General features: G+C 41.6%; 1 protein-coding gene across 4 annotated transcripts in view; it reads left to right on the top strand.

Moving 5' to 3' along the window:
* The window catches only part of AFF3 (AF4/FMR2 family member 3), a 306,895-nt gene that overhangs the window by 256,428 nt on the left and 33,572 nt on the right, over positions 1 to 16,895 (top strand). For all 4 annotated transcript variants that reach the window (XM_048494122.1, XM_048494123.1, XM_048494121.1 and 1 more), the window contains 3 exons: positions 4,223 to 4,388; positions 5,789 to 6,814; positions 7,349 to 7,473. In XM_048494122.1, coding sequence (XP_048350079.1) covers positions 4,223 to 4,388; positions 5,789 to 6,814; positions 7,349 to 7,473 — 1,317 coding nt within the window. The remainder of the gene's footprint in view (positions 1 to 4,222; positions 4,389 to 5,788; positions 6,815 to 7,348; positions 7,474 to 16,895) is intronic.

Genomic DNA, 16,895 nt, shown 5'->3' with positions numbered 1-16,895 from the left:
TTTTGATGCTTTGATTTAACCCACACATAAGACCTCTTTGAAAGGTCGATATAGTGGAGGTTTAGCTATTCTGTATCAGTCTTATTTAACCACTCTTATGGTTAAATTAATCAACTCTTTGCCACCATTAGCACAAGCATTTTCCATACAAATATCTGAAGCAAATGTTATTGTAATTAGTGTCTGCATTTCCTCCTCTAACAATGTATTTATGATACTACAATGGGAAAGGTTTTCAAATTTCTTATTTTCTCTACAGAGAAAACATCCGTCATCTCACATCCTTATTCTAGGAGATTTAAATGCTAGAATTTAAAGGTATTCCTATGTTATTGAGAGACTAGGCGATTAACTTAATAGTCCAGAAACGGTGGTACATTTTGTATGGGATGGGGGTTTTCTGTCTGTAATATGCCAGATTGAGTGTCCGTACTTAATGCCTAATAAAGGTCTGGATTTGGATTTGGTATAAACAAACTGTTCATAATTCAGAAAAGACCAATAAATATTAAGCACTGTCAAAAAGTATTGGCTGTGGGGAAAAAGACATGAAAATCTGTACAGTTAGGCTTTAGCAACAGCAAGAAAGGTAGCAACTGAAAACACATTTACTTCCAAGTGTAAGTATGTTTAGAATGGGTATGAAAATATTTAAAGATTTGGGATTGTAACATCAGAAAACCTCTGAGTAATAGAACATAATAAATATAATAAAAAATATAAAGGCATTAATGCCACGATGTTTATTAAGCTATATAACATTTCCCCCCAGAGAACAAGTGAAAATTTATTCATCTGAGTAGTTTAAAAGCAGTGCAAATTATGCACTTCACTGCAGAGAACACCCCTCAGTTGCACAGAAAATCAACTGAAAACTTAACCAGTCAATGCCTTTGAAATAGTCAAGCCTATAATAGGGAATTGTAAATATTAAGACATTTTGATTCTGCACATACAAAATAAATGTGAAGATTTCTGTATTTTGTCTGCTGAAGAATTACTCAGGCTTATATGTATGCCCATGTATTTGCAAATTAAAACATAATTGCCATATTGCAGTTAAGGACTCCTGACTAATGAAATCACTTTGGTTTACGATTTTTTGCCTGATAGAATCGAGAAGACTTGACAATATGATCCAGATATTCAAAAGATGAGCTATTTTGAGTTCTTATTGAAAAATATTCATTCATTTAGCCTTTATTTGGCATAAAATTGTAAAATATTATGGATTGTATATGGGATTCCAGCAAGTCATTACTGTTGGTTCTTCTCTATCATTCAGTCAATGGAACAGAACATTCCTGCCTCCCCCTTCTGTAGTCCATTGATCTCTCTGAATGCTGTTCTTTGGGGATTGGGAATCCAATCCTGGGAAGGAAGGGTGAATGGGTTCCTAGAGTTGGCAATTACACTGGCAGGGAGGAAAAGCTGGGAATCGGGCACCTGACCCAGAAGAAAGCCCCATGTCCAGAGCTGCATCCAAGAGGATGCTGAGATAGCTGTGGGCATTCCGGGGTCATTCCCACAGGTGGAGCTGAGTTTAGTTGGCTTAGCCTTTGGAATTGGGAATGCCCCCACTGTAGCCCTTGGACAAAAGAGTAGTGTATGTCCATGTTGGGCTGTGAGGGGGTTTCAGGCGACTGGGCAGTTTCTGGCATTTGCTGCATCCCTGCACTACCTGGAAGTCCTCTGGAAGTGATGCAGCTGCAGCTGCCTGAGCCCTGTGAACTGGGATCTAAGAGTCATACTGGGAGTCTGCAGCTAGAAGAGGTATTGGTAGAAATTACTCCACATCTTATATAGGCTGACTCCAATCCTAAACAGCTGTTTGTAGTCCATTTATTCCAGTGTAAATTTAAAACTATCCCACAGATGGTAAAAACTAGAGGGGAAAAGAATAGTTGCACTGTCCATTTAAGAGTATCCACTTGTTATGTTTTTGTCATTTTAGGGCTTGCTCACTTGTGGCTTTTAAGCAAAAATGTTCAACTTGATATGAGTCTGGTTCTTGCATGTACATTGCCCTCATGGCAGGGGAAAAATAACAAGTAAACCAGGCAGCTACATTTACTTTAAGGCAATATCTCTCTAATCACCTCATCTTTCCTGGTAAAGAATGAAGTTTTTCAAGAGGCAGTCAGGAAAACAGTGGGACTAAAGTGAAGACAGATGTTTACAATATATGCTGCAAATATTTAAAAAGTGCTTTTAACTGAGAAAGCTCTGTTTGGAAAGAGCAAGGGAGCAGTCAAATTAGGCTGGAATCCTGATAAAGCTTTCCTGGTAGTAAGCCCATTTTATTCAAGGCACAGAAGTAGTGACTGGCACACCGCTTTCCATAACATGTCAACTGTGCTTAGTAGTAAGGCAGTAAACTGGCAAAGGAAACAAAATTATGTGTGCTGACATTACCAGCAAAGTACAGGAGCAATACCTGCCGTATAACTCACCGTCAAGCATCATGGCAGCTGAACTAAGGAAACATGCAACTGGAAAAGGAAAAAAAAGTGTGTGCTTTTCCTGCTTGATCCTTGCCTGATTGTCTGATATTAGGATTTTCTGTTAATCTGGACGAGGAAATGTTCATAGTTTCCTCAGCGCACACATATACAAACATTATTTTCTTCCTTTGCTAGTTTACAGCCTCCTAAACACAGTTGACATGATATGGAAATTGGTGTGCCAGCTACTACTTCTAGGCTTCAAATGAAATGGAGCAACCACCACTGAGCAACTCTTCTGTCTAGTTTTTGTCCATGGGCTGCCAGTTGCCAGCCCCTGCATTAGGCTGTTTTTGGTAAATACCTGAGGTATTCACAAATGACTGAATACAAGCAGTAAAAGTCAAAAATAACTATCGCCCAATCCAGAGCCTGTGGCTGCAGGCCACAGCCCCTCCACCCTCCCTCCCCTTCCCCCTAGGGTGGGTAAGCCATGACCAGATGATCACCCCCCCTTCCCTTCTCCCCTCCCCTAACCCTCCCCCTACCTAACCCTCCCCCATTCACATTTTAGTATTCCCACTTATTATATATGGAAGTGAAAGCTGGACAGTGAAGAAAGCTGACAGGAAGAAAGCTGATTTTTTAAAATGTGGTGTTGGAAGAGAGCTTTACAGATAACATGGATAACATGCCCAAAAGTCCAATACATGGGTATAGGATCAAATTAAAGCTGCTCCAGAAGCTAACACAACGAAACTGAAGCTTTTGTACTCCGGTCATATTATGAGAAGACAAGGCTCACTAGAAAAGACAGTAATGCTAGGAAAATTTGAACACAGCAGGAAAAGAGGAAGCCCCAGCATGAAATGAATTAATTCCATTAAGGAAGCCGTAGTCATCAGTTTGTATTCATAGGGTCCCATAAGTCAGAAGAGATGGCTCATAATACACACTGGTTGAGTAGGGTTATAAAATAGTCACATTGCAATATGACCTGCAGCCAAACTGGTCAGAAACTGGGATGTTTAGTGCTTCACATTCTTGACACCACCTTCTCTTCCTCCACCTCTGCTAAAAACTAAGCAGAAAGACAAGAACCTAGAATGGTTACAGAGGTCCATTAAGCAAAAGAAGTATTTCCTTTTATCCACCTGGGATGAAATTGTTTGGCTGTTACCCATCCACAAAAATCTATACCTACGTCCCTGCTTGAATTGTTTGGCTGTTACCCATCAACATAAACCCGGGACAGCTTCTCAGCAATGCAGGGAGGTTAAAATCAAAAAAACCTCCCTGCTGCCAAGAAGGCCTTCAATGGGCTCTATGCACTTACGCCAGCCAGAACCCCTAGCACCAGTGTTCCAGCGGGCAAAGGTCGGGAGGAAGCGGGCAGGGTGGGCACTGGCTCCAGAGCAGTGGTTCTCAACCTTCCGAATGCTGCGACCTTTTAATACAGTTCCTCATGTTGTGGTGACCCCCAACCCTAACATTTATCCATTTTACAGATGGAGAACACTGATGCAGAGAGTCTTAGGCGACCCCTGTGAAAAGGTCGCTCGACCCCCAAGGGGGTCCCAACCCCCAGGTTGAACCACTGCTCCAGAGGGTGATTCTCCTGCCACTCTTAGATGGGACTACCCATTCTTAACCATTGTTAGCCAGTTGGACCTTTAAGTATGTTACTGCAATAAGTAGCTTGTCAAATAGGACAAGCTAGACATGTCCTTTGTTTTGATGTGGTGTGTTCTCTCTCTTGCTTCAATGGGATGTGACAGCCCTACTGTGCAGCAGCCCAGTTGCAGGACCTCGGGAGTCTCCGGCAAAGGCTCCAGCAGCAGCAGCTCCAGTGAATCTGAGAGCAGTTCAGAATCCGACTCTGATAGTGAAAGCAGTTCTACTGAAAGTGACTGCAACAGATCGTCTTGCTACTCCAACCCAGAGGTAAGGACGTCTGTTCTTCATGCTTGGCTAGAAGAAGTTTTAAAAGAATTTTAACACAGAATGTAAGTAACTTTCACCACAGGCAAAACATGGGAGGAAAAACAGTTAATTTCCAAATCTGTGGATCATTCATCCAAGCAATGTGTGAAAGATCAAGGCAGTTTTATGTGATATCTTGATGGGTGAATTGTTTTTATGTGAATTTGCCTTTAAGCACAGGGTGGCATTTCATACAATGAGAAAAAATGGGAGGGGGGGTTAAAGCATGATATTAAAACATTCTTTTCAGCTTTTGTACCATTAGGGGAAAGGTTATAGTCATGACCACAGTGTAGCTGTAAGATTTTTAAACATGAAGCTTAAAAAAAAATTCTAGACACTTTTAAGGAGCATGATCAAGACCTGTGAGTGTTAAATTGGCCATTGGTGCTAATTTGGTCAGGAAGATGCTTTTGCCTTCCAGAGGGTGTTGTAGCCGTTGGGTCAGTAAACAAAATGTCATTCATTTTTGATATGAGTATAGTTGTGGTATTTCCGTTATAGTATTAGGCTAAGACCAGACAGACCTAGATTCAAATCTCCACTCAGCCACAAGTTGCACTAGACGACTTTGGGTTAGTCACTCTCTCCCAGTCTATCCTAATTCGTGGGGTTGTTGTGAAGGGAAAATAAAGGAAAAAGGAACCATGCAAAAAGATAAATGTGAGGCACTTGACTGGTCTAACAGGACCAGGGCCCAAGACTTGCTTACAAACACACACACACTCTCTCTCGCACACTCATTCCACTGTTTCAGGAGTAATGAAAGAAAATGTTCTATTTTACTTCTGAGCGGCCTGTTGACATCTTGCATGTGTGTGTGCCCACTGTAGAGCATCATGTATCTGTCAGAGATGTTGCATCAAACTATGGAAATGATAGTGGGAAGTAATGTCATTGACCTCTCTGTGAATAAAAAAAGGGATGAACTTAATGCTATTTTTATAGTACTGAATATTGTTATGGTGTTTCCTTATAAAGATCCACCTTGATCTGGCAATAAATGATCCTCTGAACAGAAACCCTTTGTGAATTCCTGTTATGATCACTGCTCTTAAAATTCCCAGTATACATACAGGAATTCTCTGGAATAGCTTTTCATGTATATTGTGTTCCTTTTCATAATAACAACATATTTTGTGTTCCCCTGTGTGCTAATCTGACTCTATTACCACAACAACACAGTAGCTGTTCTTTGGAGAATTTCTTTCTATCATTGTATCTTGATAATTGAGCAGGCATACTTTTTAAAAAGAAAATCCTTTGTTCTGTGGTCATGTAAAATATCTACAGTTCTCAAAGAGAACAACAGCCCTATAAAATCTCTGTAAGCTAGCAATTTGTAAAATCTTGTTTTCTAGCCTGAACAGCCATCATCAAACAAGTGGCAGTTGGATAAATGGTTAAATAAGGTTAATCCTCACAAAGCACCTCTTTTGAATCAAAACGATAACCATGGACTGGAGAACTTTCAGTATTACAACAAAGTAAAAGATAAAGGGCAGGACTGTGAAAATGTACCTGCCATTTGTCAAACAGATCTCCAAGATAAAGAAGTCAAGAATCCCAACAAAGAGGAGCTGAGGCCTAGAACAGCTAATAAAGCTCCAGGACATAAGGGAGGAAAGCAGAAATCACCAGCTGCCACCGCTGCCACCATTTCAGTTGATGATGGTCCTCAGAAAAGGACAGGTTGTAAAAAACAGCGAAAAAGGACAGAGAAGTCGTCTGGTAGTGATAACTTAAACAGCCATACAGCTGATGATCTTGATTTCAGTCAAGTATTTTTGGACAACACCATTCGTGAAGAACCTAAAAACAGGCCCTGCAGCAGCAAAATTGAGCACAGAAAGGAACTGCGGTGTATCACTGCTTGTGAAAAGAAACGGACCAGGGGGTCAGGTAAAACAGCACCCAAATCAAAGGAATTTATTGAGACAGAGTCTTCAGCTTCCTCAGATTCAGATTCTCAGTCTGAAGAAGAGGAATATCTTTTACACAAACCTCACATTGTGGCCTCAGCTTCAGTTGGAAGTGACCAGAAATCAAAGGACTCTGGGAGTAGTATCGCCAACAAAGCAAATGGCAGCTGTGGTTCAGTTAATACCAGGACACATAATGATATAGCAAAAGAGCTGGAAGAGCAATTTTACACGTTGGTCCCTTTTGGTAGGAATGAACTCCTGTCCCCTCTGAAGGACACAGAGGAAATAAAAGCACTTTGGGTCAAAATTGACTTGACTCTCTTGTCCAGAATTCCACAGCACTCACCCGAGGAGCCACTGGCAATAAACACTGGAGTTAAGGAAGACATCAGTATGCAGCAGAGCACTGTGACTAACGTGCCATCTGAAAAATTGATACCAAAATCTAAAAGGAAACGAAAGGTAAGGTTTTTAGGGATTTATTTATTTGTTTAAACAAGCAAAGTAGAAATGTTATAACATATAGCCTGTATAAGCAGTCTGTCAAAAGTTTCCTGTGCTTTAGATATTATATTGTGTTGTATTTTAGGAAAAGTCAGAAAAGATCACTAATAATTTTGAAAGCACACAGATCACCTTTTTTTAAAAAAAAAGATGATGTAATATGGGGAATTTCTGAGCAGTATACCTTTGATACATCTGGGGGTTTTTTAACTGCATTCCTATGTAACATGGGGCTTCCAGTGATCAGAGGCAATTGTTGAAAGCTTTGTTGTGTTTCTCTGAATTAATTACCATATGTTTGTTTGTTATTTTGGATCTCTGTGGTAAAGGCATGTGATATCACCTGAGTGACAAGTTAATATGATACATTAAATAAAAAATGAATCTGCTTAATATAAATTACAAATACTATACGAGCATTACATGATTCAGTGATGGTATTGTTACCTGTAAAATTCATTATATGATGAGGGGCTTTCTTCTTTGTATTAGTTTGAAAATGAGGATGAGACTAGGGAGAGCAAGAAGATTCATACAGAACAAGAATATTCCTCCTATTTATTCTCTTCAGCCCAGGTTATTTCAACAGCAGATCACTGCAACACGATCAAAAACAGGTATGTGTTTTCTGTTTTGGATAAAACTCTGCCTTAAGACCACATAACAGATATTTGGTATGAAAGGGAATTTATTTATTTTAATTAGTACAATTTGGATGATAAAGTGTTCCTCACTAATGATAATTACCTGGTTTTATGTACTGTTTTCATATTTTGTTAAATATGACAGTTGAAAACATAAAATTGTGAGTAGTTGTAACTTCAGTGAATATATTATAAGTTTATATTTTCCCTGTTACATCACAGAGACTCAGGATGGATAATAATTTAAAACAGGTGTATTCTGAAGTAGGCAAATACCACCATCCCACACCCATTATGCTATAAACTCCACTTCAAGTACCTTAGCAAAATCCTTCATCATTAAAATCCTTCCTATTCCATATGTGCCAGTGTAGTGCTAATAATTATTTGAAAGCAACAATGTGGATGTAGTGTACCTGACAGCAAACCAGTTGTGTAACATGGTTCCAAGATGGGTGTGCCAGTTGCAGCTATGTCTCTAACCATCCCCAAAATAAGGATTGCATTGATAGAAATCACTACAGTCTTAGCTGAAGTCATACAAGCAGGTTATAACTTTTTAGTTGTGGTACCACGTTTACGGAATGCTTTGGCTTTTGTCATGGCAAATCCACCTTGGACCACTGTATTATCCTTACTCATAACAAAATATAGCAAGGTAGGCAGGTCAAAACTATTTGTTGCCTTTCTTGATCTTAAGAAAGTTTTTGATTCAATTCCTAGGAGTCTTTTCTGGGAAAAGCTCTCACTGTTGGGACTAGATCAGCACCTGGAAGGCCAACGAACAGGGTATTGGAGAGAAAGGATTGGTTCTGGAGATAGTAGTGGTTAAGAACTGTGTTTATTGGAATACAACAGCCAGCTAACTAACCAGGCCTCAGCCAGGCCTCAATAACTGTGACTCCTCCTACAGTTATGGTCACAAGTCCTGAGTCTCTTCATTCTAGAGAGCCTCTGGGAGTTGTCCTCAAAGCAACAACACCAACATGTCACAGTATAGAGGCCAAGAAATATCCCCTGATGTTGCCTTCTATTTATTTATTTAGAGGTTGACTGCTTCCAAACATGGAAGTTCTATTCACACACACACAACCCTTATCAGTATCCACATATCAACATGACCAATATTATATATACACATATGTATACTCACAGAATATAGCTGGGGGTAGTACTTTTAAAGTAACTATCATTTATTCTGCAAAGGGGAAGCAGAGGATGGAGAGGATGAGACCAGCTTCAGACTGCAGCCATTATCCAAATGATAAATTACACCACCTTGGTGCAAGAGAATTGGGACCCTTGGTTGTACTGAGGTGGGAAATAAAGGAAAGCGGGGTGATCATGTCCCTCTTCCTTTATGCTGAGGATTGCCTTTCATCTCCCTCCTCGTCTCATCAGCTATGGGCCACCCCTCCCTAAGACAGACTTGATAGGTGCCAACCAGGGCTCCCCCTAATTTGGGATGAGCCACAGACTACAAACCCCCTGCCCCCCACTCATACACCTTATCGAACACCCCTTCCACTCACACTAATGATGTTTGCCCTCAGCCGACAGTCGAAAGACTGCAAAGGGCCTTTAAGGTCTATATTTGACAACTGCCCAAACAAAGCAAGCAAGAGGAAAGTGACAGAAAAGGGCCCATGAAGCCTGTGTGCGGGACAACACATGACACAGAAGAGGATGAGGAAGAGGAAGAGGAGGCAGAAGAACAAAGGACTCAGGGTGGGGGGACTACTTGGCAGCCTGTCGCCAACAAACTTTTTCCAGGCTGGGTGACTGGGCTGCTCAGCTTTGTACACAGCTAGGAGGAGGAGCCCAGTGGCACTGCATGCCCACCTCACTCTTCCTGTTGGAGGTGCTGCTCCTCAGGCCCTTCCCCTGTCCCATCCTGCCTAGCCCAGCCGGGCATGGTGCAGGAGGAGGTAGGCCAGAGTAGCAGTCATAGATCAATTTAAGTGGGGGACTCTGCAACTCACCTGCCCACCTACCCTCTCACACAGCTGCCTGCCCCAGCTGGCCGCTCTCTCGCTGGCCACCCAACACAGGCCAAGCTCCGTTGCTCCTGCCGCCTTCATGCCCTGAGGTGGAAGAAGCCAGCCAAATGCACCTCCCATGTGACCCACAGAAGTGCCTGCTGGGGAGCCCACCCTATCGAGTCCCCCCCAAGATCTGCATCTGCCCACTAGCTATGTAACCCTTATACTTTCCAAGGATTCTTCTATTAGCTGACTATGTTGAATTGAAGGAAAAATAAATACAATAGGTATTTCTTTTTATATCCTTTTAATATTATCAGAGTAGCAAGCTCTTAAATATAGAAATACAAAATCTCCTTGCAGTCAGGAAATCTTGTTCACCATTAAATTTTGGAATTATCCCGAGGCAGGGGTCTTTAGCTTCATATTTTTATCACTTAAGTTCTCCACAGTTTTGATGTGCTTTTATACTGGGTAGATTTAATGTGGTTCCTACAGCTCTCCTCCTTTGTTCTTGCACTAACAATTGTATTGATTCTCCCATGTTCTCTTTGATTGTGTTTTCTGTGCTAATGTATGTGATTTCTATATCAGCCCTCTTCTATGGGTATCCATATAGTGTGGGGGGAGAGAGAGTATGTGTGTATCAGTGTCTTCAAAGTTTTGTACTTGACTTGTGCCAATAAAGACCGACTGACCGAATTCATGCCTTCCAGGCAAATGTGTTGGTGCCAAATTGGTTATTCTTTTGACCCAGTGAAAACATAGTTCTCCAAGGCTTCTAGATGATTTATGTTTCGATGTTTTATCTGCTTGATTTCATGCTGTGCTTTATATTTTCTTCCCAGCTATTGCACATTCTTATAATTTAAATCCACTTGTTTATTTCTGCTGCTTTTATTTTTGCCTAGCATCATGTAGCTGGTTTTACTTTTGTCTGATAGGTGGTTGATCATTTATTTTTATTGCTGCTGTTTTATGCTATTGGTTTCACTTTTTAGATGCTGTGTTGTTTTGTTGTCAAGTTTCGTGAAGAATACTTTTCATGGAATATGACAATGGTTTAAATAAATTAAGGAAGCTTGAAGCTATGCCAATGGAGATGAATCTGAATAATGATCGAGAAGTTGATCAAGCTTATGAATTGGCTTTCAAACTGAACATCAAACTTTAACAGTTGGAAGTATACTCCCCAGGATAGCTTACTCCTGCATCAATCATAATACAGAGAGCTGAACATAACATTATTTCTAGGAGCCTGGTGTAGAGAGGACTCAGTTCGTCACATCTATTTTGGGAAGATAGTTGATGCTGTCATTGACACTTTTCGTGCCAACATCCAGAAGAACATAATGACCAGTGCTATATATTACAACTGCAGCAAAAGTCATTCCACAGAAGTTGCTTCCATGAGACTCTGTTCTATTATTTATAAAATCTGCTCCGACTCTTAGCAAGTAATCCTAAGCAGGTCTACATGGAAGTAAGCCTTTTTTTATTCAATAAGGGTTGCTCCCAGGGAACTGTTCTTAGAATTATATGATTAGATTGTTTCCAAAAATTCAAACTGTATTAATTTAATTTGTCGAAGCTTCTGTGTGAACAATTGCTTGTTGGAGATTCCTGTGTGTGCTCCATATTAAGGGCTCCCTTTATTCCTACAGCAAAGGTACAATTCCACTGAAAGATTTGGTGCATAGTTTATCTGAATTTGTCAACCAGTCAAAACAGCCATATATCTTATATCCTACATAGTTCAGCAGTTTTTTTCATCTGAGGAATCATGGAATTCAGCATACCACAGTGTTCACTGTATGTGGGCCAGTTTTCTATAGTATTATTAAATGGCTCAATGTGCCCTCTCTGGGATTCTGTATTTTAAATTTGAGGAGATTATTATCTTGGTAGCCACAAGCCTCCCAACTATTTGTCTCTCTGCTCCTCAAGCCTTGGGTTACCAGCTTTGAGCTGGGAAAATCCTGGAGATTTGGGGGTAAAGTCGGCGAAGGGAAGAAAGGCCAGCAGGGATGTAAAGCCATAGATTTATGGCTCTGGCGCTGCTGTTTTGTCCAGGCCCAGGAGAACCTATTTATGTAGTCTAGAGATGAATAATAATTCCAAGAGAAATCCATGTTGTGCCTGGAGGTCAGGAACCCTTCTTGAGACTGTAAGCTTAGCTATAGCCAGTGGTGGGATTCAGCAGGTTCGCACCACTTAGGCAGAACTGATTGTTAAAATGGTGCTTGTAAACGACCAGTTGTTAAATTATTTGAATCCCACCACTGGCTATAGCCCTATCACAACTTCCTCCTAGGCCTGTCACCCTGCTCTGTTTCCGTCACTTGTATTTATCAGCTCCATTGATGGAAGTCTCAGGGCAGCAAAAATGTGAATCCGCTCTTCCTTTGCTCTCGCTATGGGTTTTGCTAACAAGTCCTGAAGCAGACATAGCTCAGGAGGAACTTCTTTATTTGAAGGAAGTGTTCTTTATTTGCCTGCTTGCAGCATCCTACATAAACACATACAAGAACCACTTGTCCAGTACAGGCTTAGCATGCAGTGTACATAAAAATGTCATCAAGCTGTGCCACTGCCTAGATGATTACTGCTTCTGCCATCTGTCTTGAGCTATTGATCTCAGCATCCCAGTGGAGTTGTAGAGGGCGCTTGGGGAGCCCAGCTAGTCTGTGAATAGAAACCCAAATACTAAAGTGGGAAGGAAGTAAAATTAAAAGATGTATCGTTTGTTGAAGCATTGGAGATCAGGTGTTCAGCTTCTTGTCCATGACTACTGTTGTTCAGAGGCTTCATGAGTATAACGAGGTGTATAGCAGGGAGATGCTCAACCCCTACTAAAACACATTTATTATCAAATTTTAATACTGGAATTATCATAAATGTGAGAAAATGCTGAAAATATTTCAGTTATATGTTTCCTTTCTTAGGCGTCTCATGGGTACTAGAAAGTAGCTAGCTCTGACCCTCTGTAATACAGCCGTAATTCCATACACTGTCTCAACAGATATGATAACCAGGAGGGAGAGTTGCATAACCCAGGGGAAAATGTTGTGGAGAAAGAGATTGCCTGTAGCAGAACCTCTTCCTTAAAGGAAAATCCAAAAAGGAAGAATCAATGCCGTGGGCATTCTGCTCTGCACTGGCGCAATCCATCTAAGTTGAGTTCTGTGAAGAATAAAACAGAAGAACAGAGAATTACTGACTCCAAAAGATACACACTGTTAAATATGTACAATATTGAAATATCAATTGTAAATAAGAAGTTGGATCCAGTAATCTGTCCACTGAAAGAGCCAATGGTCGCTGATCTTTCCTATGATCCCCTTTCCCTTGCAGTCCATTCTGCCCCTACGAATGTTTATTTTTGAGATTGTGGAACCCATCTGTCAGGAGATAAGAACATAAGAACAAGCTTGCTGGATCAGACCAGAGACAATCCAGTCCAGCACTCTGCTACTTGCAGTGGCCCACCAGATGCCTTTGGGAGCTCACATGCAGGAGGTGAAATCAATGGCCTTCTGCTGCTGTTGCTTCCGAGCATCTGGTAAGAACATAAGAACATAAGAACTAGCCTGCTGGATCAGACCAGAGTCCATCTAGTTCAGCATTCTGCTACTCGCAGTGGCCCACCAGGTGCCTTTGGGAGCTCACATGCAGGATGTGAAAGCAATGGCCTTCTGCTGCTGCTGCTGCTCCTGAGGACCTGGTCTGCTAAGGCATTTTCAATCTGAGATCAAGGAGGATCAAGATTGGTAGCCATAGATTGACTTCTCCTCCATAAATCTGTCCAAGCCCTTTTTAAAGCTATCCAGGTTAGTGGCCATCACCACCTCCTGTGGCAGCATATTCCAAACACCAATCACACATTGCGTAAAGAAGTGTTTCCTTTTATTAGTCCTAATTCTTCCCCCCAGCATTTTCAATGAATGCCCCCTGGTTCTAGTATTGTGAGAAAGAGAGAAAAATTTCTCTCTGTCAACATTTTCTACCCCATGCATAATTTTATAGACTTCAATCATGTCCCCCCTCAGACGTCTCCTCTCCAAACTAAAGAGTCCCAAACGCTGCAGCCTCTCCTCATAAGGAAGGTGCTCCAATCCTTCAATCATCCTCATTGCCCTTCTCTGCACTTTTTCTATCTCTTCGATATCCTTTTTGAGATGTGGCGACGAGAACTGAACACAGTACTCCAAGTGCGGTCGCACCACTGCTTTATATAAGGGCATGACAATCCTTGCAGTTTTATGATCAACTCCTTTCCTAATTATCCCCAGCATAGAGTTTGCCTTTTTCACAGCTGCCATGCATTGAGTTGACATTCCCATGGAACTATCAACTAAGATGCCCAAATCCCTTTCCTGGTCTGTGAATGATAGCACTGACCCCTGTAGCTTGTATGTGAAGTTTGGATTTTTTGCCTCTATGTGCATCACTTTACATTTAGCTACATTGAACTGCATTTGCCATTTCTTAGCCCACTCACCTAATTTATCAAGGTCCGCTTGGAGCTCTTCGCAATCCTTTGTGGTTCTTACCACCCTACATAATTTGGTATCATCTGCAAACTTGGCCACCACACTACCCCTACTTCCAGGTCATTTATGAATAAGTTAAAGAGCACTGGTCTCAAAACGGATCCTTGGGGGACACCACTCCCGACATCTCTCCATTGTGAGAACTTCCCATTTATACCCACCCTTTGTTTCCTGTTCCTCAACCAGTTTTTAATCCATAGGAGGACTTCCCCTCTTATTCCTTCATTGCTGAGTTTTCTCAACAGTCTCTGGTGAGGAACTTTGTCAAAAGCCTTTTGGAAATCCAAGTAGACAATGTCCACTGGTTCCCCCTTATCCACATGTCTGTTTACACCTTCAAAGAACTCTAGTAAGTTTGTAAGACAGGACTTGCCTCTACAAAAGCCATGCTGACTCTTCCTCAGCAGGTCTTGCTTTTCTACATGTTTAATAATTTTATCTTTAATGATAGATTCTACTAATTTACCAGGAATAGATGTCAAACTGACTGGCCTGTAATTTCCTGGGTCCCCCCTAGACCCTTTCTTAAAGATTGGTGTGACATTGGCCATCTTCCAGTCTTCAGGGATGGAGCCTAATTTCACGGATAAGTTGCATATTATTAATGTAGAGAACATCAGCAATTTCATGCTTGAAGGCTCTTTAAGAACTCTTGGATATGAATGCAATCTGGGCCAGGGGATTTGGTAGCATTTAGTTTATCAATGAGCTGCTTGTAGAACTTCTTCCTTGTCATACCACTAACCCAGCTAGTTCCCTCGGATTCACCTCCCTAAGAAGCTTGGTTTCAGGTGCAGGAATTTTTCCTCACCTCCCTCTTGGGTCGAAGACAGGATGCAAAGAATTCAATTTCAGCTTCTCTGCAATCTCCCCTGTCATCTTTTTAGCATACACCTTTTGTTTGCCTTCATCATCTAATGGGCCTACCGCTTCCCTAGTTGGCTTCCTGCTTTTGATGTACTTGAAGAACTGTTACATGTTGCTGTATTAAGGTCTTGATGTTAGCAGCCATGCGTTCCTCCATAATCCTTTTTGCCTGCCTCCCTTACAGCTAACTTGCTTCTCTTTTGCCACCATTTGTGTTCCCTCTCATAATTCTTCATCAGTTAAGTTGGACTTCCATTTTCTAAAAGACATCTTTTTTTCCTAATAATTTCCTCCAACCTCCCTTGTTAACCATGGTAATTTGGCTTTCTTTTGGACACTGGAAGCTGCCTTTCCTAACCTGCGGAACACATTCCAGCCTGAGCTTTAAGACTGTGTTTTTTAAATAACCTCCAAGCACCTTGGACATTTTTTGACTCTCTTGATTTTTCCCTTTCAGCTTCCTGCGCACTATCCCCCTCATCTTTGAGAAATTTCCCTTTCTGGCAAGAGCAAATGTAACTACATGGTAGTAGTTGTCACTTGTTAAGCATGCAAGAGATACTGAATCTGACATGGCATTGGCAATGAGGTGCAGCTGTTCCCCTATCGGCTCCCAACAACTTTACTGACTTCCCCGCTTTGCCACCAGGTCCTGGGTCCCACATAGAATTAGAATCTAGGATCACATCTCCCTGGTTGGTTCCACCCAACCACCATCTGCTCCTGGCTAAGCCACAGTCATTTTAGCATATCCAGGAATGTTCTCTCCTTACTACTTATTCAGAACATGCATTTTTTCCAGTTTATGTGTGGGGATAGTTAAAATCACCCATTACCACGACATTTTGCTTTTGTTGGCCTCCTCTAATTTCTTTTTTTCCATCCTCCCAGAATCCTCTTGTGCACTTTGGTCAGATTGGGGGCTGATAATATATTCCTAATGTTATTATTAACTATGCTTCACCTCTGGAATTGATAATCCACAGTTCTTCATGTAGAGGGAATCAGCTCCCTGCATTGTCTATTTGTATGTGACACTATGCTCTCTCTCTTGCTTTGATGTAGAGGAGCCACCCACCCCCAATCGCCCTGCATCCTATCGCTTCCCTGTAGAGCCTGTAACCTGGGATAACAGCATCCCACTGGTTCTCCTCATTCCACCATGTCTCTGTGATGCCCACTATATCAATGTCCTCCTTCAAAACTCTGTACTCCAGCTCCCCCATTTTAGGTCGAATGCTTCTACTATTAGCATAGAGACACTTGTATACCCTGTCTCTGACCCTAACCTGGGATTTATGTGTTTTGCCCTCTAGCCTTTTGTAGACACTCTCACTTATCACATTGCTATACTCCTCGCTTGTATGTGGTTGATTTAGAAAAACCTCCCTCTCTGTCTGCATCCCCATGGATTCTGTATTCCAAACCAAAGTCACCTCAGCTCCTGTCGGCTTTCCCCCAAGGTCTGCTAAGGCATTTGCAATCTCAGATCAAGGAGGATCAAGATGGGTAGCCATAGATCAACTTCTCCTCCATAAATATAGCCATAGATCAACTTCTCCTCCATAAATATATTCAAGCCCCTTTTAAAGCTACCCAGGTTAGCGGCCATCACCATCTCCTGTGGCAACATATTCCAAACACCAATCATGTGTTGCATGAAAAAAGGTTTATTTTATTAGTCCTAGTTCCCTGCCCCTAGCATTTTCAATGTATGCCCCCTTGTTTAGTATTGTGAGAAAGAGAGAAAAAATTTCTCTCTGTCAACATTTTCTACCCCATGCATAATTTTATAGACTTCAATCATATCCCCTTTCAGACTTCTCCTCTCCAAACTAAAGAGTCCCAAACGCTGCAGCCTCTCCTCATAGGGAAGGTGCTCCAATCCCTCAATCATCCTCGTTGCTCTTCTCTGCACTTTTTCCATCTCTTTGGGCGTTTCCCCACTCACCCTGATTCCCCCTATGCCACGCGCTGCTCCCAGCGCGCGGCA

Source organism: Sphaerodactylus townsendi, linkage group LG04 (assembly GCF_021028975.2).
Source record: "Sphaerodactylus townsendi isolate TG3544 linkage group LG04, MPM_Stown_v2.3, whole genome shotgun sequence".
Taxonomy (NCBI): Eukaryota; Metazoa; Chordata; class Lepidosauria; order Squamata; family Sphaerodactylidae; genus Sphaerodactylus; species Sphaerodactylus townsendi.
This window is presented reverse-complemented; position numbering and strand designations above follow the sequence as displayed.